General features: G+C 62.1%; 1 protein-coding gene across 1 annotated transcript; it reads right to left on the reverse strand.

The window, feature by feature from the left end:
* On the reverse strand, positions 1–18,884 carry LOC141249690 (protein kinase C alpha type-like; the record flags this gene model as incomplete). The annotated part of the gene is made up of 5 exons (XM_073669761.1): positions 1–82; positions 3,921–4,012; positions 4,092–4,265; positions 6,338–6,481; positions 18,840–18,884. Coding segments are annotated over 5 exons (522 nt in total), but the record flags the coding sequence as incomplete, so codon positions are not given.
* Between the last annotated feature and the right edge of the window lie 891 nt (positions 18,885–19,775).

Genomic DNA, 19,775 nt, shown 5'->3' on the forward strand with positions numbered 1-19,775 from the left:
CCGCGGGAGGCGCTCTCACCTGTACACGATGCCTTTCTTGTGCAAGAAGAAGAGACCGTCCGAGATCTCAGCCGCGTAGAACCTGGCGGGAGAGAAGTCACATGATCAGGGGCGGAGCCGGGCACAGAGCGGAGGGGGACGGGGGAAGAGGCCGGAGATCAGAGGGGGGGGGGGGGAGCCAGAGTTCAGTGAGGGGGGAGGAAAGGCCGGTGCTCAGTGGGGGGGGGCTACAGGGGCCTGTGCTCAGTGAGGGGGGATGGGGGGCCGGCGCTCAGTGAGGGGGGGATGGGGGGCCGGTGCTCAGTTGGGGGGGGCTACGGGGGCCTGTGCTCAGTGAGGGGGGATGGGGGGCCGGCGCTCAGTGAGGGGGGATGGGGGGCCGGAGCTCAGTGAGGGGGGATGGGGGGCCGGAGCTCAGTGAGGGGGGATGGGGGGCCGGAGCTCAGTGAGGGGGGATGGGGGGCCGGCGCTCAGAGAGGGGGATGGGGGGCCGGCGCTCAGAGAGGGGGGATGGGGGGCCGGCGCTCAGAGAGGGGGGATGGGGGGCCGGCGCTCAGTGAGGGGGAGGATGGGCCGGCGCTCAGTGAGGGGGGAGGACGGGCCGGCGCTCAGTGAGGGGGGAGGACGGGTTGGCGCTCAGTGAGGGGGGAGGACGGGCCGGCGCTCAGTGAGGGGGGATGGGGGGCCGGCGCTCAGTGAGGGGGGATGGGGGCCGGCGCTCAGTGAGGGGGGAGGATGGGCCGGCGATCAGTGAGGGGGGAGGATGGGCCGGCTCTCAGTGAGGGGGGATGGGGGGCCGGCGATCAGTGAGGGGGGAGGACGGGCCGGCGCTCAGTGAGGGGGGATGGGGGGCCGGCGCTCAGTGAGGGGGGAGGATGGGCCGGCGATCAGTGAGGGGGGAGGACGGGCCGGCGCTCAGTGAGGGGGGATGGGGGGCCGGCGATCAGTGAGGGGGGAGGACGGGCCGGCGCTCAGTGAGGGGGGATGGGGGGCCGGCGCTCAGTGAGGGGGGAGGACGGGCCGGCGCTCAGTGAGGGGGGAGGACGGGCCGGCGCTCAGTGAGGGGGGATGGGGGGCCGGCGCTCAGTGAGGGGGGAGGACGGGCCGGCGCTCAGTGAGGGGGGAGGATGGGCCGGCTCTCAGTGGGGGGGGGGCTACGGGGGCCTGTGCTCAGTGAGGGGGGATGGGGGGCCGGCGCTCAGTGAGGGGGGATGGGGGGCCGGCGCTCAGTGAGGGGGGATGGGGGGCCGGCGCTCAGTGAGGGGGGATGGGGGGCCTGTGCTCAGTGAGGGGGGATGGGGGGCCTGTGCTCAGAGAGGGGGGATGGGGGGCCGGCGCTCAGAGAGGGGGGATGGGGGCCGGCGCTCAGTGAGGGGGGAGGATGGGCCGGCGCTCAGTGAGGGGGGAGGATGGGCCGGCGCTCAGTGAGGGGGGAGGACGGGTTGGCGCTCAGTGAGGGAGGGAGGACGGGCCGGCGCTCAGTGAGGGAGGGAGGACGGGCCGGCGCTCAGTGAGGGAGGGAGGACGGGCCGGCGCTCAGTGAGGGAGGGAGGACGGGCCGGCGCTCAGTGAGGGAGGGAGGACGGGCCGGCGCTCAGTGAGGGAGGGAGGACGGGCCGGCGCTCAGTGAGGGAGGGAGGACGGGCCGGCGCTCAGTGAGGGAGGGAGGACGGGCCGGCGCTCAGTGAGGGAGGGAGGACGGGCCGGCGCTCAGTGAGGGAGGGAGGACGGGTTGGCGCTCAGTGAGGGGGGAGGACGGGCCGGCGCTCAGTGAGGGGGGATGGGGGGCCGGCGCTCAGTGAGGGGGGGATGGGGGGCCGGCGCTCAGAGAGGGGGGATGGGGGGCCGGCGCTCAGAGAGGGGGGATGGGGGGCCGGCGCTCAGAGAGGGGGGATGGGGGGCCGGCGCTCAGTGAGGGGGGAGGATGGGCCGGCGCTCAGTGAGGGGGGAGGATGGGCCGGCGCTCAGTGAGGGGGGAGGACGGGTTGGCGCTCAGTGAGGGGGGAGGACGGGCCGGCGCTCAGTGAGGGGGGGAGGACGGGTCGGCGTTCAGTGAGGGGGGAGGACGGGTCGGCGTTCAGTGAGGGGGGGAGGACGGGTCGGCGTTCAGTGAGGGGGGGAGGACGGGTCGGCGTTCAGTGAGGGGGGGAGGACGGGTCGGCGCTCAGTAAGGGGGGAGGACGGGCCGGCACTCAGTGAGGGGGGAGGACGGGCCGGCGCTCAGTGAGGGGGGGAGGACGGGTCGGCGTTCAGTGAGGGGGGGAGGACGGGTCGGCGTTCAGTGAGGGGGGGAGGACGGGTCGGCGTTCAGTGAGGGGGGGAGGACGGGTCGGCGTTCAGTGAGGGGGGGAGGACGGGTCGGCGCTCAGTAAGGGGGGAGGATGGGCCGGCACTCAGTGAGGGGGGGAGGGCGGGCCGGCACTCAGTGAGGGGGGGAGGGCGGGCCGGCACTCAGTGAGGGGGGGAGGGCGGGCCGGCACTCAGTGAGGGGGGGAGGGCGGGCCGGCACTCAGTGAGGGGGGGAGGGCGGGCCGGCGCTCAGTGAGGGGGGGAGGGCGGGCCGGCGCTCAGTGAGGGGGGGAGGGCGGGCCGGCGCTCAGTGAGGGGGGGAGGGCGGGCCGGCGCTCAGTGAGGGGGGGAGGGCGGGCCGGCGCTCAGTGAGGGGGGAGGGCGGGCCGGCGCTCAGTGAGGGGGGAGGGCGGGCCGGCGCTCAGTGAGGGGGGGAGGGCGGGCCGGCGCTCAGTGAGGGGGGGAGGGCGGGCCGGCGCTCAGTGAGGGGGGAGGGCGGGCGCGCGCTCAGTGAGGGGGGGAGGGCGGGCCGGCGCTCAGTGAGGGGGGGAGGGCGGGCCGGCGCTCAGTGAGGGGGGGAGGGCGGGCCGGCGCTCAGTGAGGGGGGGAGGGCGGGCCGGCGCTCAGTGAGGGAGGGAGGACGGGCCGGCGCTCAGTGAGGGGAGGGAGGACGGGCCGGCGCTCAGTGAGGGAGGGAGGACGGGCCGGCGCTCAGTGAGGGAGGGAGGACGGGCCGGCGCTCAGTGAGGGAGGGAGGACGGGCCGGCGCTCAGTGAGGGAGGGAGGACGGGCCGGCGCTCAGTGAGGGAGGGAGGACGGGCCGGCGCTCAGTGAGGGAGGGAGGACGGGCCGGCGCTCAGTGAGGGAGGGAGGACGGGCCGGCGCTCAGTGAGGGAGGGAGGACGGGCCGGCGCTCAGTGAGGGAGGGAGGACGGGCCGGCGCTCAGTGAGGGAGGGAGGACGGGCCGGCGCTCAGTGAGGGAGGGAGGACGGGCCGGCGCTCAGTGAGGGAGGGAGGACGGGCCGGCGCTCAGTGAGGGGGGGAGGACGGGCCGGCGCTCAGTGAGGGGGGAGGACGGGCCGGCGCTCAGTGAGGGGGGAGGACGGGCCGGCGCTCAGTGAGGGAGGGGAGGACGGGCCGGCGCTCAGTGACGGGGGGAGGACGGGCTGGCGCTCAGTGAGGGGGGGGAGGACGGGTTGGCGTTCAGTGAGGGGGGGGGGACGGGTTGGCGTTCAGTGAGGGGGGGGACGGGTTGGCGTTCAGTGAGGGGGGGGGGGGACGGGTCGGCGTTCAGTGAGGGGGGGGAGGACGGGCCGGCGCTCAGTGAGGGGGGAGGACGGGCCGGCGCTCAGTGAGGGAGGGAGGACGGGCCGGCGCTCAGTGAGGGAGGGAGGACGGGCCAGCGCTCAGTGAGGGGGGGGAGGACGGGTTGGCGTTCAGTGAGGGGGGGGAGGACGGGTCGGCGTTCAGTGAGGGGAGGAGGACGGGCCGGCGCTCAGTGAGGGGGGGAGGACGGGTCGACGTTCAGTGAGGGGGGGGGAGGCAGATCTGTGGCCCGGACTTGCACCGCTGCGCAGATCTGTGTGCCCCGGACTTGCACCGCTGCGCAGATCTGTGGCCCCGGACTTACACCGCCTGCGGCTCCTTGAACTTCCCCACTTGCTGGATGTGATACATCAGGTCTCCTCCGTTCACGTACTCCATGACGAAGTACAGCCGGTCCTAGGACAGAGCGGAGAGCGTGAGAGACCGCGGCCGCTGCCCCCGCCGTCCGCCCCCGTGCCCACCGTCCGCCCCTTACCACAGTCTGGAAGCAGGAGTGCAGCAGGGTGAGGAAGGGCGGCTTGTCCAGCAGCGCCAGCACCCGCTTCTCCACCATGGTGCACTCCACGTCGTCGTCCTGGATCACCACGTCCTTCTTCAGGATCTTGATGGCGTAAAGCTCGTCCGTTCCCTTTCTCTCCGCTAACATCACCTGTGAAGAATAGGGGGCTCGTCACAAGACCCCAATACACAGGGTCAACACTCGTGGCACAATGCAGCCGACATGTTCATCCGACCACCTAAAATCCATCACCACCCCTTATAGGAGGATCACACATCCCACATCTTAGGTAGCTGACCCCGCCCCCGAGTTACCTCCCCCGGGTAACCTCCCCCGCCCCCGGGTAACCTCCCTCACTCCTGAGTAACTTCCCCGCCCCTTAGTTACCTCCCCTGCCCCTGGGTAACCTCCCCCGCACCCGGGTAACCTCCCTCACTCCTGAGTAACTTCCACGCCCCTTAGTTACCTCCCCCGCCCCTGGGGTAACCTCCCCCGCACCTGGGTAACTTCCCAGCCCCTGGTTAACCTCCCTTGCCCCTTAGTTACCTCCCCCGCCCCTGGGTAACCTCCCCCGCCCCTGGGTAACCTCCCCCGCCCCTGGGTAACCTCACCCGCCCCTGGGTAACCTCACCCGCCCCTGGGTAACCTCACCCGCCCCTGGGTAACCTCCCCCGCCCCTGGGTACCCTCCCCCGGGCAACCTCCCCCACCTCTGGTTAACCTCCCTCGCTTCTTAGTTACCTCCCATGCCCCTGGGTAACCTCCCATGCCCCTGGGTAACCTCCCTCGCCCCTGGGCAACCTCCCCCGCCCCTGGGCAACCTCCCCCGCCCCTGGGCAACCTCCCCCGCCCCCGGGTACCCTCCCCCGGGCAACCTCCCCCACCCCTGGTTAACCTCCCTCGCTTCTTAGTTACCTCCCATGCCCCTGGGTAACCTCCCATGCCCCTGGGTAACCTCCCATGCCCCTGGGTAACCTCCCTCGCCCCTGGGCAACCTCCCCCGCCCCTGGGCAACCTCCCCCGCCCCTGGGCAACCTCCCCCGCCCCTGGGCAACCTCCCCCACCCCTGGGCAACCTCCCCAGCCCCCTCGGGCAACCTCCCCAGCCCCCTCGGGCAACCTCCCCAGCCCCCTCGGGTTACCTCCCTCGCCCCCTCGAGTAACCTCCCCCGACCCCGAGTAACCTCCCTCGCCCTCGAGTAACCTCCCCCGCCCCCCTGGGTAACCTCCCCCGCTCCCCCCGGGATAATTCCCCGCCCCCCCCGGGTTACCTCCCCCGCCCCCCGGGTTACCTCCGCCGCCCCCTCGGGTTACCTCCGCCGCCCCCTCGGGTTACCTCCGCCGCCCCCTCGGGTTACCTCCCCGCCCCCCGGGTTACCTCCCCGCCCCTCGGGTTACCTCCGCCGCCCCCTCGGGTTACCTCCGCCGCCCCCTCGGGTTACCTCCGCCGCCCCCTCGGGTTACCTCCCCGCCCCCTCGGGTTACCTCCCCGCCCCTCGGGTTGCCTCTGCCGCCCCCTCGGGTTACCTCCCCGCCCCCTGGGTTACCTCCCCCTCCCCCTCGGGTTACCTCCCTGCCCCTCGGGTTACCTCCCCTGCCCCCTGGGTTACCTCCCCCGCCCCCTCGGGTTACCTCCCCGCCCACCGGGTTACCTCCCCGCCCACCGGGTTACCTCCCCGCCCACCGGGTTACCTCCCCGCCCCCTGGGTTACCTCCCCCTCCCGCTCGGGTTACCTCCCTGCCCCTCGGGTTACCTCCCCTGCCCCCTGGGTTACCTCCCCTGCCCCCTGGGTTACCTCCCCTGCCCACCGGGTTACCTCCCCCTCCCCCTCGGGTTACCTCCCCCTCCCCCTCGGGTTACCTCCCCGCCCACCGGGTTACCTCCCCGCCCCCTCGGGTTACCTCCCCTGCCCCCTGGGTTACCTCCCCCGCCCCCTCGGGTTACCTCCCCGCCCCCTGGGTTACCTCCCCCTCCCCCTCGGGTTACCTCCCTGCCCCTCGGGTTACCTCCCCTGCCCCCTGGGTTACCTCCCCTGCCCCCTGGGTTACCTCCCCCGCCCCCTCGGGTTACCTCCCCGCCCACCGGGTTACCTCCCCGCCCCCTGAGTTACCTCCCCCTCCCCCTCGGGTTACCTCCCTGCCCCTCGGGTTACCTCCCCTGCCCCCTGGGTTACCTCCCCCGCCCCCTCGGGTTACCTCCCCGCCCCCCGGGTATGCTCCGCACCTTTCCGAAGCTCCCCTTGCCGAGCACCATGAGGAAGGTGAAGTCGGTGAGTTTGACGCTGTCGACGTTATTGGAGGGGACGTACGGCTTGCGCTCCTCGGCCGGGCTGATCACCTTGTTTCCCGCGGGACCCAGTTTGGCTTTCTGGAAAAAAAAGAGACAAAGCATCAGCGGGAGCGGCGGCACTGCCATCATCTGTGTGGGGGGCTCATACAAGCATTCCTGGAGCCGGGGGAACCCCACCACAAGGTGCTGCCCCATCAATCAGCAGAAGCCCTGTGCCCCCATCGCGTCCATGCACTGAGCCCCCCATGCAGTTTAGTAGTTGTTACCGCTGACCTTCCCGATCACATGACCACAGCTCCGCCATCTTATATTTAACCCTGAAGTGGCCGGTGAATGGACACGTGTAAACAGCGGCTCCCCCTATTGGTGGGAAGGTGTTCTGCGAGCTGGCTGTGATGGGGTTAAGAGCGGCTGGAGGAAACATGGCTGCGGAAATCTCTCATTATATCAGGAAAGTCAGGCAGAAGGAGGAACAGAATCCTGCCCGGGTGACAGGAGTAATAACTGAGGGCTCAGAGACATCCTCTGCCTCCTGCGGAGAACAAGACGCCACGTGCACCCGCCATATACAAACACGGTCTACAGGCAGCTCATGGGGGTGAAAGACAGTACAGCGCCATCTAGTGCCCGCTGCCTAATGCAGGACCTCTGCTGCCCCCTAGTGCCTCTCTATCTGTACTGAAGGACCTCTGCTGCCCCCTAGTGCCCGCGGCCTCTCTATCTGTACTGCAGGACCTCTGCTGACCCCTAGTGCCCTCGGCCTCTCTATCTGTACTGCAGGACCTCTGCTGCCCCCTAGTGCCCGCGGCCTCTCTATCTGTACTGCAGGACCTCTGCTGACCCCTAGTGCCCTCGGCCTCTCTATCTGTACTGCAGGACCTCTGCTGCCCCCTAGTGCCCTCGGCCTCTCTATCTGTACTGCAGGACCTCTGCTGCCCCTCTATCTGTATTGCAGGACCTCTGCTGCCCCCTAGTACCCGCAATCTCTCTATCTGTACTGCAGGACCTCTGCTGCCCCCTAGTGCCCTCGACCTCTCTATCTGTACTGCAGGACCTCTGCTGCCCCCTAGTGCCCGCGGCCTCTCTATCTGTACTGCAGGACCTCTGCTGCCCCCTAGTGCCCTCGGCCTCTCTATCTGTACTGTAGGACCTCTGCTGCCCCCTAGTGCCTGCAGCCTCTCTATCTGTATTGCAGGACCTCTGCTGCCCCCTAGTGCCCGCAGCCTCTCTATCTGTACTGCAGGACCTCTGCTGCCCCCTAGTGCCCTCGGCCTCTCTATCTGTACTGCAGGACCTCTGCTGCCCCTCTATCTGTATTGCAGGACCTCTGCTGCCCCCTAGTGCCCTCGGCCTCTCTATCTGTACTGCAGGACTTCTGCTGCCCCTCTATCTGTATTGCAGGACCTCTGCTGCCCCCTAGTGCCCTCGGCCTCTCTATCTGTACTGCAGGACCTCTGCTGCCCCTCTATCTGTACTGCAGGACCTCTGCTGCCCCCTAGTGCCCTCGGCCTCTCTATCTGTACTGCAGGACCTCTGCTGCCCCTCTATCTGTACTGCAGGACCTCTGCTGCCCCCTAGTGCCCGCAGCCTCTCTATCTGTACTGCAGAACCTCTGCTGCCCCCTAGTGCCCTCGGCCTCTCTATCTGTACTGCAGGACCTCTGCTGCCCCTCTATCTGTATTGCAGGACCTCTGCTGCCCCCTAGTGCCCGCAATCTCTCTATCTGTACTGCAGGACCTCTGCTGCCCCCTAGTGCCCTCGACCTCTCTATCTGTACTGCAGGACCTCTGCTGCCCCCTAGTGCCCGCGGCCTCTCTATCTGTACTGCAGGACCTCTGCTGCCCCCTAGTGCCCTCGGCCTCTCTATCTGTACTGCAGGACCTCTGCTGCCCCCTAGTGCCTGCAGCCTCTCTATCTGTATTGCAGGACCTCTGCTGCCCCCTAGTGCCCGCTGCTTCACTATCTATACTGCAGGACCTCTGCTGACCCATAGTGCCCGCTGCCTCCCTATCTGTACTGCAGGACCTCTGCTGCCCCCTAGTGCCCTCGGCCTCTCTATCTGTACTGCAGGACCTCTGCTGCCCCCTAGTGCCCACTGCCTCTCCATCTGTACTGCAGGACCTCTGCTGACCCCTAGTGCCCTCAGCCTCTCTATCTGTACTGCAGGACCTCTGCTGCCCCCTAGTGCCCTCGGCCTCTCTATCTGTACTGCAGGACCTCTGCTGCCCCATAGTGCCCGCTGCCTCTCTATCTGTACTGCAGGACCTCTGCAGCCCCCTAGTGCCCGCTGTCTCTCTATCTGTACTGCAGGACCTCTGCTGCCCCATAGTGCCCTCGACCTCTCTATCTGTATTGCAGGACCTCTGCTGCCCCCTAGTGCCGTCGACCTCTCTATCTGTATTGCAGGACCTCTGCTGCCCCCTAGTGCCCGCAGCCTCTCTATCTGTACTGCAGGACCTCTGCTGCCCCCTAGTGCCCGCAGCCTCTCTATCAGTACTGCAGGACCTCTGCTGCCCCCTAGTGCCCGCTGCCTCCCTATCTGTACGGCAGGACCTCTGCTGCCCCCTAGTGCCCTGGCCTCTCTATCTGTACTGTAGGACCTCTGCTGCCCCCTAGTGCCCGCTGCCTCACTATCTGTACTGCAGGACCTCTGCTGCCCCCTAGTGCCCGCTGCCTCCCTATCTGTACGGCAGGACCTCTGCTGCCCCCTAGTGCCCGCGGCCTCTCTATCTGTACTGCAGGACCTCTGCTGCCCCCTAGTGCCCTCGGCCTCTCTATCTGTACTGCAGGACCTCTGCTGCCCCCTAGTGCCCACTGCCTCTCCATCTGTACTGCAGGACCTCTGCTGACCCCTAGTGCCCACTGCCTCTCCATCTGTACTGCAGGACCTCAGCTGACCCCTAGTGTCCTCGGCCTCTCTATCTGTACTGCAGGACCTCTGCTGCCCCTCTATCTGTACTGCAGGACCTCTGCTGCCCCCTAGTGCCCGCAGCCTCTCTATCTGTACTGCAGGACCTCTGCTGCCCCCTAGTGCCCGCGGCCTCTCTATCTGTATTGCAGGACCTCTGCTGCCCCCTAGTGCCCGCGGCCTCTCTATCTGTACTGCAGGACCTCTGCTGCCCCCTAGTGCCCGCTGTCTCTCTATCTGTACTGCAGGACCTCTGCTGCCCCCTAGTGCCCGCAGCCTCTCTATCTGTACTGCAGGACCTCTGCTGCCCCCTTGTGCCCGCAGCCTCTCTATCTGTACTGCAGGACCTCTGCAGCCCCCTAGTGCCCGCAGCCTCTCTATCTGTACTGCAGGACCTCTGCTGCCCCCTAGTGCCAGCAGCCTCTCTATCTGTACTGCAGGACCTCTGCTGCCCCCTCGTGCCCGCAGCCTCTTTATCTGTACTGCAGGACCTCTGCAGCCCCCTAGTGCCCGCAGCCTCTCTATCTGTACTGCAGGACCTCTGCTGCCCCCTAGTGCCCGCTGTCTCTCTATCTGTACTGCAGGACCTCTGCTGCCCCCTAGTGCCCATTGCCTAATGCATGACCTCTGCTGCCCCCTAGTGCCCGCAGCCTCTCTATCTGTACTGCAGGACCTCTTGCCCGCAGCCTCTCTATCTGTACTGCAGGACCTCTGCTGCCCCCTAGTGCCCGCAGACTCTCTATCTGTACTGCAGGACCTCTGCTGCCCCCTAGTGCCCGCAGCCTCTCTATCTGTACTGCAGGACCTCTGCTGCCCCCTAGTGCCCGCAGTCTCTCTATCTGTACTGCAGGACCTCTGCTGCCCCCTAGTGCCCGCGGCCTCTCTATCTGTACTGCAGGACCTCTGCTGCCCCCTAGTGCCCGCTGTCTCTCTATCTGTACTGCAGGACCTCTGCTGCCCCCTAGTGCCCGCTGCCTCCCTATCTGTACTGCAGGACCTCTGCTGCCCCCTAGTGCCCTCGGCCTCTCTATCTGTACTGCAGGACCTCTGCTGCCCCCTAGTGCCCGCAGCCCATCTGTACTGCAGGACCTCTGCTGCCCCCTAGTGCCCGCAGCCTCTCAATCTGTACTGCAGGACCTCTGCTGCCCCCTAGTGCCCACAGCCCCTCTATCTGTACTGCAGGACCTCTGCTGCCCCCTAGTGCCCACAGCCCCTCTATCTGTACTGCAGGACCTCTGCTGCCCCCTAGTGCCCATTGCCTAATGCATGACCTCTGCTGCCCCCTAGTGCCCGCAGCCTCTCTATCTGTACTGCAGGACCTCTGCTGCCCCCTAGTGCCCGCAGCCTCTCCATCTGTACTGCAGGACCTCTGCTGCCCCCTAGTGCCCGCAGTCTCTCTATCTGTACTGCAGGACCTCTGCTGCCCCCTAGTGCCCTCGACCTCTCTATCTGTACTGCAGGACCTCTGCTGCCCCCTAGTGCCCTCGGCCTCTCTATCTGTACTGCAGGACCTCTGCTGCCCCCTAGTGCCCGCAGCCCATCTGTACTGCAGGACCTCTGCTGCCCCCTAGTGCCCGCAGCCTCTCAATCTGTACTGCAGGACCTCTGCTGCCCCCTAGTGCCCGCAGCCTCTCAATCTGTACTGCAGGACCTCTGCTGCCCCCTAGTCCCCGCTGCCTCCCTATCTGTACTGCAGGACCTCTGCTGCCCCCTAGTGCCCTCGGCCTCTCTATCTGTACTGCAGGACCTCTGCTGCCCCCTAGTGCCCTCGGCCTCTCTATCTGTACTGCAGGACCTCTGCTGCCCCCTAGTGCCCGCAGCCTCTCTATCTGTACTGCAGGACCTCTGCTGCCCCCTAGTGCCCGCAGCCTCACTATCTGTACTGCAGGCCCTCTGCTGCCCCCTAGTGCCCGCAGCCTCTCTATCTGTACTGCAGGACCTCTGCTGCCCCCTAGTGCCCGCAGCCTCACTATCTGTACTGCAGGCCCTCTGCTGCCCCCTTGTGCCCGCTGCCTGAAGGAAGAGTATTAGGAACAGTGCTCGCCTCTCCTCCACTCTCTGCTGCCCCCGAGTGGAGGAAACATAGAATAACACAATACAGTGGAGACTACTTGGTCTATTGCTCTCTGTTAGCGGCCACCCGAAGGAGGGTAATAAAGTATAAGAAAACCCGTAGGTTGTGAGTAAAAAGGCTGCTCCAATGTATCGATCGATGTAATCCAGGCACTGATACATTGTAACAAACCATCAGGTCAGGAGAGTTATGCAGCTGGGCACGCGGGCTGACAACGCCTCAATAGCTGTTAGTTGTCAGCAGCCATTACTATCCTTTGCCTGAAGCGGAGTCGTGTTATAAATGCGAGCGGCCGGTTATACTGAGCGGTGGAAAGTGCGGAGGTCTCCACCATGGAGAATCCCCCTGACAACAGGTCTGACAACCTGAAAGCAGGGTATGGGGGCGGCACCTGTCTGCCGGACTCCTCCCACATCTGGACACACCAATCTTCACGTCTTACTGTGAGGTGACCCTTAAAGAGAATCTGACCCCAGAATGGGACTTCAGGGGTTAATCAATACACAGGATATTCCTGGAGCAAGTTCTCTTTAAGATCAGCCTCATCTATGGCGGCTACGGCAAGCAGAAGAGCAGCACTCGTAAAAAAAAGTTCTGAGGGTCACAGCAGCACTCGTAAAAAAAGGTCTGAGGGTCACAGCAGCACTCGTAAAAAAAAGGTCTGAGGGTCACAGCAGCACTCGTAAAAAAGGGCCGAGGGTCACAGCAGCACTCGTAAAAAAGGGCCGAGGGTCACAGCAGCACTCGTAAAAAAGGCCCGAGGGTCACAGCAGCACTCGTAAAAAAAGGGCCGAGGGTCACAGCAGCACTCGTAAAAAAGGGCCGAGGGTCACAGCAGCACTGAAAGGAAAGGGTCATTCAGGGTCACAGCAAAACTCGTAGAGAAGGGTCAGGGGTCACAGCAGCACTCGTAGAGAAGAGTCATTTCAGGGTCACAGAAGCACTCGTAAAAAAAGGGCCGAGGGTCACAGCAGCTCTCGTATGGAAAGGGTCATTCAGGGTCACAGCAAAACTCGTACAGAAGGGTCGGGGGATACAGCAAAAGTCGTAGAGAAGGGTCGGGGTCACAGCAGCACTGAAAGGAAATGGTCATTCAGGGTCACAGCAAAACTTGTAGAGTAGGGTCGGGGGTCACAGCAGCACTCGTAGAGAAGGATCATTCAGGGTCACAGCAGCACTTGTATGGAAACTGTCATTCAGGGTCACAGCAAAACTCATAGAGAAGGGTCGGGGGTCACAGCAGCACTCGTAGAGAAGGGTCAGGGGTCACAGCAGCACTCGTAAAGAAGGGTCGGGGGTCACAGCAGCACTTCTACAGAAGGGTAGGGGGTCACAGCAGCAGTCATACAGAAGAGTCATTCAGGGTCACAGTCACACTTGTAGAAATGGGTCGGGGGTCACAGCAGCACTCGTATGGAAAGGGTCACTGCAGAACTCGTAGAGAAGAGTCATTTCAGGGTCACAGCAGCACTCGTAAAAAAAGGGCCGAGGGTCACAGCAGCTCTCGTATGGAAAGGGTCATTCAGGGTCACAGCAAAACTCGTACAGAAGGGTCGGGGGATACAGCAAAAGTCGTAGAGAAGGGTCGGGGTCACAGCAGCACTGAAAGGAAATGGTCATTCAGGGTCACAGCAAAACTTGTAGAGTAGGGTCGGGGGTCACAGCAGCACTCGTAGAGAAGGATCATTCAGGGTCACAGCAGCACTTGTATGGAAACTGTCATTCAGGGTCACAGCAAAACTCGTAGAGAAGGGTCGGGGGTCACAGCAGCACTCGTAGAGAAGGGTCGGGGGTCACAGCAGCACTCGTAAAGAAGGGTCGGGGGTCACAGCAGCACTCGTAGAGAAGGGTCGGGGGTCACAGCAGCACTCGTACAGAAGGGTCGGGGGTCACAGCAGCACTTCTACAGAAGGGTAGGGGGTCACAGCAGCAGTCGTACAGAAGAGTCATTCAGGGTCACAGTCACACTTGTAGAAATGGGTCGGGGTCACAGCAGCACTCGTATGGAAAGGGTCACTGCAGAACTCGTAGAGAAGGGTCGGGGGTCACAGCAGCACTCATAGAGAAGGGTGGGGGGTCACAGCAGCACTCGTAGAGAAGGGTCGGGGGTCACAGCAGCACTCGCAGAGAAGGGTCCGGGGTCACAGCAGCACTCGCAGAGAAGGGTCCGGGGTCACAGCAGCACTCGTAGAGAAGGGTCCGGGGTCACAGCAGCACTCGTACAGAAGGGTCGGGGGTCAAAGCAGCACTCGTACAGAAGGGTCGGGGGTCACAGCAGCACTCGTAGAGAAGGGTGGGGGGTCACAGCAGCACTCATAGAGAAGGGTGGGGGGTCACAGCAGCACTCGTAGAGAAGGGTCGGGGGTCACAGCAGCACTCGCAGAGAAGGGTCCGGGGTCACAGCAGCACTCGCAGAGAAGGGTCCGGGGTCACAGCAGCACTCGTAGAGAAGGGTCCGGGGTCACAGCAGCACTCGTACAGAAGGGTCGGGGGTCAAAGCAGCACTCGTACAGAAGGGTCGGGGGTCACAGCAGCACTCGTAGAGAAGGGTAGGGGGTCACAGCAGCACTCAGAGAAGGGTCAGGAGTCACAGCAGCACTCGTAGAGAAGGGTCAGGAGTCACATCAGCACTCGTACAGAAGGGTTGGGGGGTCACAGCAGCACTTGTATGGAAACTGTCATTCAGGGTCACAGCAAAACTCGTAGAGAAGGGTCGGGGGTCACAGCAGCACTCGTAGAGAAGGGTCGGGGGTCACAGCAGCACTCGTAGAGAAGGGTCGGGGGTCACAGCAGCACTCGTAAAGAAGGGTTGGGGGTCACAGCAGCACTCGTAAAGAAGGGTCGGGGGTCACAGCAGCACTCGTAGAGAAAGGTCGGGGGTCACAGCAGCACTCGTACAGAAGGGTCGGGGGTCACAGCAGCACTTCTACAGAAGGGTAGGGGGTCACAGCAGCAGTCATACAGAAGAGTCATTCAGGGTCACAGTCACACTTGTAGAAATGGGTCGGGGGTCACAGCAGCACTCGTATGGAAAGGGTCACTGCAGAACTCGTAGAGAAGAGTCATTTCAGGGTCACAGCAGCACTCGTAAAAAAAGGGCCGAGGGTCACAGCAGCTCTCGTATGGAAAGGGTCATTCAGGGTCACAGCAAAACTCGTACAGAAGGGTCGGGGGATACAGCAAAAGTCGTAGAGAAGGGTCGGGGTCACAGCAGCACTGAAAGGAAATGGTCATTCAGGGTCACAGCAAAACTTGTAGAGTAGGGTCGGGGGTCACAGCAGCACTCGTAGAGAAGGATCATTCAGGGTCACAGCAGCACTTGTATGGAAACTGTCATTCAGGGTCACAGCAAAACTCGTAGAGAAGGGTCGGGGGTCACAGCAGCACTCGTAGAGAAGGGTCAGGGGTCACAGCAGCACTCGTAAAGAAGGGTCGGGGGGTCACAGCAGCACTCGTAGAGAAGGGTCGGGGGTCACAGCAGCACTCGTACAGAAGGGTCGGGGGTCACAGCAGCACTTCTACAGAAGGGTAGGGGGTCACAGCAGCAGTCGTACAGAAGAGTCATTCAGGGTCACAGTCACACTTGTAGAAATAGGTCGGGGGTCACAGCAGCACTCGCATGGAAAGGGTCACTGCAGAATTCGTAGAGAAGGGTCGGGGGTCACAGCAGCACTCGTAGAGAAGGGTGGGGGGTCACAGCAGCACTCGTAGAGAAGGGTGGGGGGGTCACAGCAGCACTCGTAGAGAAGGGTCGGGGGTCACAGCAGCACTCGCAGAGAAGGGTCCGGGGTCACAGCAGCACTCGCAGAGAAGGGTCCGGGGTCACAGCAGCACTCGCAGAGAAGGGTCCGGGGTCACAGCAGCACTCGTAGAGAAGGGTCCGGGGTCACAGCAGCACTCGTACAGAAGGGTCGGGGGTCAAAGCAGCACTCGTACAGAAGGGTCGGGGGTCACAGCAGCACTCGTAGAGAAGGGTCGGGGGTCACAGCAGCACTCATAGAGAAGGGTCAGGAGTCACAGCAGCACTCGTAGAGAAGGGTCAGGAGTCACAGCAGCACTCGTACAGAAGGGTTGGGGGGTCACAGCAGCACTTGTATGGAAACTGTCATTCAGAGTCACAGCAAAACTCGTAGAGAAGGGTCGGGGGTCACAGCAGCACTCGTAGAGAAGGGTCGGGGGTCACAGCAGCACTCGTAGAGAAGGGTCGGGGGTCACAGCAGCACTCGTAGAGAAGGGTCGGGGGTCACAGCAGCACTCGTAAAGAAGGGTCGGGGGTCACAGCAGCACTCGTAGAGAAAGGTCGGGGGTCACAGCAGCACTCGTACAGAAGGGTCGGGGGTCACAGCAGCACTTCTACAGAAGGGTAGGGGGTCACAGCAGCAGTCGTACAGAAGAGTCATTCAGGGTCACAGTCACACTTGTAGAAATGGGTCGGGGGTCACAGCAGCACTCGTATGGAAAGGGTCACTGCAGAACTCGTAGAGAAGGGTCGGGGGTCACAGCAGCACTCGTAGAGAAGGGTCGGGGTCACAGCAGCACTCGCAGAGAAGGGTCCGGGGTCACAGCAGCACTCGCAGAGAAGGGTCCGGGGTCACAGCAGCACTCGCAGAGAAGGGTCCGGGGTCACAGCAGCACTCGTACAGAAGGGTCGGGGGTCAAAGCAGCACTCGTACAGAAGGGTCGGGGGTCACAGCAGCACTCGTAGAGAAGGGTCGGGGGTCACAGCAGCACTCGTAGAGAAGGGTCGGGGGTCACAGCAGCACTCGTAGAGAAGGGTCGGGGGTCACAGCAGCACTCACAGAGAAGGGTCGGGGGTCACAGCAGCACTCGCAGAGAAGGGTCCGGGGTCACAGCAGCACTCGCAGAGAAGGGTCCGGGGTCACAGCAGCACTCGTAGAGAAGGGTCCGGGGTCACAGCAGCACTCGTACAGAAGGGTCGGGGGTCAAAGCAGCACTCGTACAGAAGGGTCGGGGGTCACAGCAGCACTCGTAGAGAAGGGTCGGGGGTCACAGCAGCACTCATAGAGAAGGGTCAGGAGTCACAGCAGCACTCGTAGAGAAGGGTCAGGAGTCACAGCAGCACTCGTACAGAAGGGTTGGGGGGTCACAGCAGCACTTGTATGGAAACTGTCATTCAGGGTCACAGCAGCACTCGTAGAGAAGGGTCGGGGGTCACAGCAGCACTCGTAGAGAAGGGTCGGGGGTCACAGCAGCACTCGTAAAGAAGGGTCGGGGGTCACAGCAGCACTCGTAGAGAAGGGTCGGGGGTCACAGCAGCACTCGTACAGAAGGGTCGGGGGTCACAGCAGCACTTCTACAGAAGGGTAGGGGGTCACAGCAGCAGTCGTACAGAAGAGTCATTCAGGGTCACAGTCACACTTGTAGAAATGGGTCGGGGGTCACAGCAGCACTCGTATGGAAAGGGTCACTGCAGAACTCGTAGAGAAGGGTCGGGGGTCACAGCAGCACTCGTAGAGAAGGGTCGGGGGTCACAGCAGCACTCGTAGAGAAGGGTCGGGGGTCACAGCAGCACTCGCAGAGAAGGGTCCGGGGTCACAGCAGCACTCGCAGAGAAGGGTCCGGGGTCACAGCAGCACTCGCAGAGAAGGGTCCGGGGTCACAGCAGCACTCGCAGAGAAGGGTCCGGGGTCACAGCAGCACTCGCAGAGAAGGGTCGGGGGTCAAAGCAGCACACATACAGAAGGGTCGGGGGTCACAGCAGCACTCGTAGAGAAGGGTCGGGGGTCACAGCAGCACTCAGAGAAGGGTCAGGAGTCACAGCAGCACTCGTAGAGAAGGGTCAGGAGTCACAGCAGCACTCGTACAGAAGGAATGGGGTTCACAGCAGCACTTGTAGAGAAAGTTCATTCAAAGTCAAGTAACACTCGTAGAAATGGGTCGAGGGTCACAGCAGTACTTGTACAGAAGGGTCGGGGGTCACAGCAGCACTCCTACAGAAGGGTCGGGGGTCACAGCAGCACACGTAGTAAAGGGTCATTCAGGGTCACAGCAGCACTTGTAAAAAAAAAAATGGGCCGAGGGTATAGAATCATAGAATCATAGAGTTGGAAGGGACCTCCTGGGTCATCTGGTCCAACCCCCTGCTCAAAGCAGGATTCACTAGATCATCTCAGACAGATGTCTGTCCAGCCTCTGTTTGAAGACGTCCATTGAAGGGGAACTCACCACCTCTCGTGGCAGCCTGTTCCACTCATTAATCACCCTAACTGTCAAAAAGTTTTTTCTAATATCTAATCTGTGTCTCCTCCCATTTAGTTTCATCCCATTGCTTCTAGTCTTTCCTTGTGCAAATGAGAATAAAGATGATCCTTCTACAATGTGACAGCCCTTGACATATTTGTAGACAGCTATTAAGTCTCCTCTCAGTCTTCTTTTTTGCAAGCTAAACATTCCCAAATCCTGCAACCGTTCCTCATAGGACATGGTTTGCAGACCAGTCACCATTCTGGTCGCTCTTCTCTGAACTTGTTCCAGTTTGTCTATGTCTTTTTTAAAATGTGGTGCCCAAAACTGTACACAGCAGGACTCGTAAAAAAGGGTCGAGGGTCACAGCAGCACTCGTAAAAAAGGGCTGAGGGTCACAGCAGCACTCGTAAAAAAGGGTCGAGGGTCACAGCAGCACTCGTAAAAAAGGGTCGAGGGTCACAGCAGCACTCGTAAAAAAGGGTCGAGGGTCACAGCAGCACTCGTAAAAAAGGGTCGAGGGTCACAGCAGCACTCGTAAAAAAGGGTCGAGGGTCACAGCAGCACTCGTAAAAAAGGGCCGAGGGGTCACAGCAGCACTCGTAAAAAAGGGCCGAGGGTCACAGCAGCACTCGTAAAAAAAGGGCCGAGGGTCACAGCAGCACTCGTAAAAAAGGGCCGAGGGTCACAGCAGCACTCGTAAAAAGGACCGAGGGTCACAGCAGCACTCGTAAAAAAGGGCCGAGGGTCACAGCAGCACTCGTAAAAAAGGGCCGAGGGTCACAGCAGCACTCGTAAAAAAGGGCCGAGGGTCACAGCAGCACTCGTAAAAAAGGGCCGAGGGTCACAGCAGCACTCGTAAAAAAGGGCCGAGGGTCACAGCAGCACTCGTAAAAAAGGGTCGAGGGTCACAGCAGCACTAGTAAAAAAGGTCAGAGGGTCACAGCAGCACTCGTATGGAAGGGGTCATTCAGGTTCACAGCAGCACTCGTATGGAAGGGGTCATTCAGGGTCACAGCAGCACTCGTATGGAAGGGGTCATTCAGGGTCACAGCAGCACTCGTATGGAAGGGGTCATTCAGGGTCACAGCAGCACTCGTATGGAAGGGGTCATTCAGGGTCACAGCAGCACTCGTATGGAAGGGGTCATTCAGGGTCACAGCAGCACTCGTAGAGAAGGGTCGGGGGTCACAGCAGACGTGTTATTTGGAAGGCATGCAAGCCATCTTACTTCCATCGCTAGGACGCACCTTATCCTGCGCCGGCCTTTTGCCCTGTAACCATAGGGAGAGAATCTAGATTTTATTCCTCCGAGATCATCTTAAAGGAGAACTCTACCTGCGTGACACAGTGCACACAGCAAACCTTACCTGTCACCTCTGGAAATCCTGCCCCCCAAACTCTATAATGAATGCGCCCCCAAATATGAAGACTGATGGTGAGAACAGTGCAGTGTGCGTCAATTATCACTGCCCCCCCGGCTGTAATAATACAGGATACATTATATACAGGTCTGCGCCTCGTCTATCAGCCGCCGTCCTGCAGAGATCTCACAAATCAATCAACTATGGAGTCTGAAGGTGGAAAATTCCTTCAATTAGATGTTTTTTTTGCCTGAAGACAGAAGAGAAGATTTGTGGAGCATTAATAATGACGGCGGCGGGAGGATAATCATCATGGCGGCTCCTTCATACAGGAAGAGAAACCATCTGAAATCACTGACTCCATAAAGAGGGGACTTACCCCCTCTGGTGATAGATTCAATGAACTGCAGCACGGGATCTGCTATGGAAGATTCTGCATGTATGAGCGGCTGTATGATGTCTGGCTGTAGGTATGAGCGGCTGTATGATGTCTGGCTGTAGGTATGAGCGGCTGTATGATGTCTGGCTGTAGGTATGAGCGGCTGTATGATATCTGGCTGTAGGTATGAGCGGCTGAATGATATCTGGCTGTAGGTATGAGCGGCTGTATGATGTCTGGCTGTAGGTACGAGCGGCTGTATGATATCTGGCTGTATGTATGAGCGGCTGTATGATGTCAGGCTGTATGTATGAGTAGCTCTATGATGTCTGGCTGTAGGTATGAGCGGCTGAATGATATCTGGCTGTAGGTATGAGCAGCTGTATGATGTCTGGCTGTAGGTATGAGCAGCTGTATGATATCTGGCTGTAGGTATGAGCGGC

Source organism: Phyllobates terribilis, unplaced genomic scaffold, assembly GCF_046119375.1.
Source record: "Phyllobates terribilis strain yellow unplaced genomic scaffold, ASM4611937v1 Scaffold_5003__1_contigs__length_55258, whole genome shotgun sequence".
Taxonomy (NCBI): Eukaryota; Metazoa; Chordata; class Amphibia; order Anura; family Dendrobatidae; genus Phyllobates; species Phyllobates terribilis.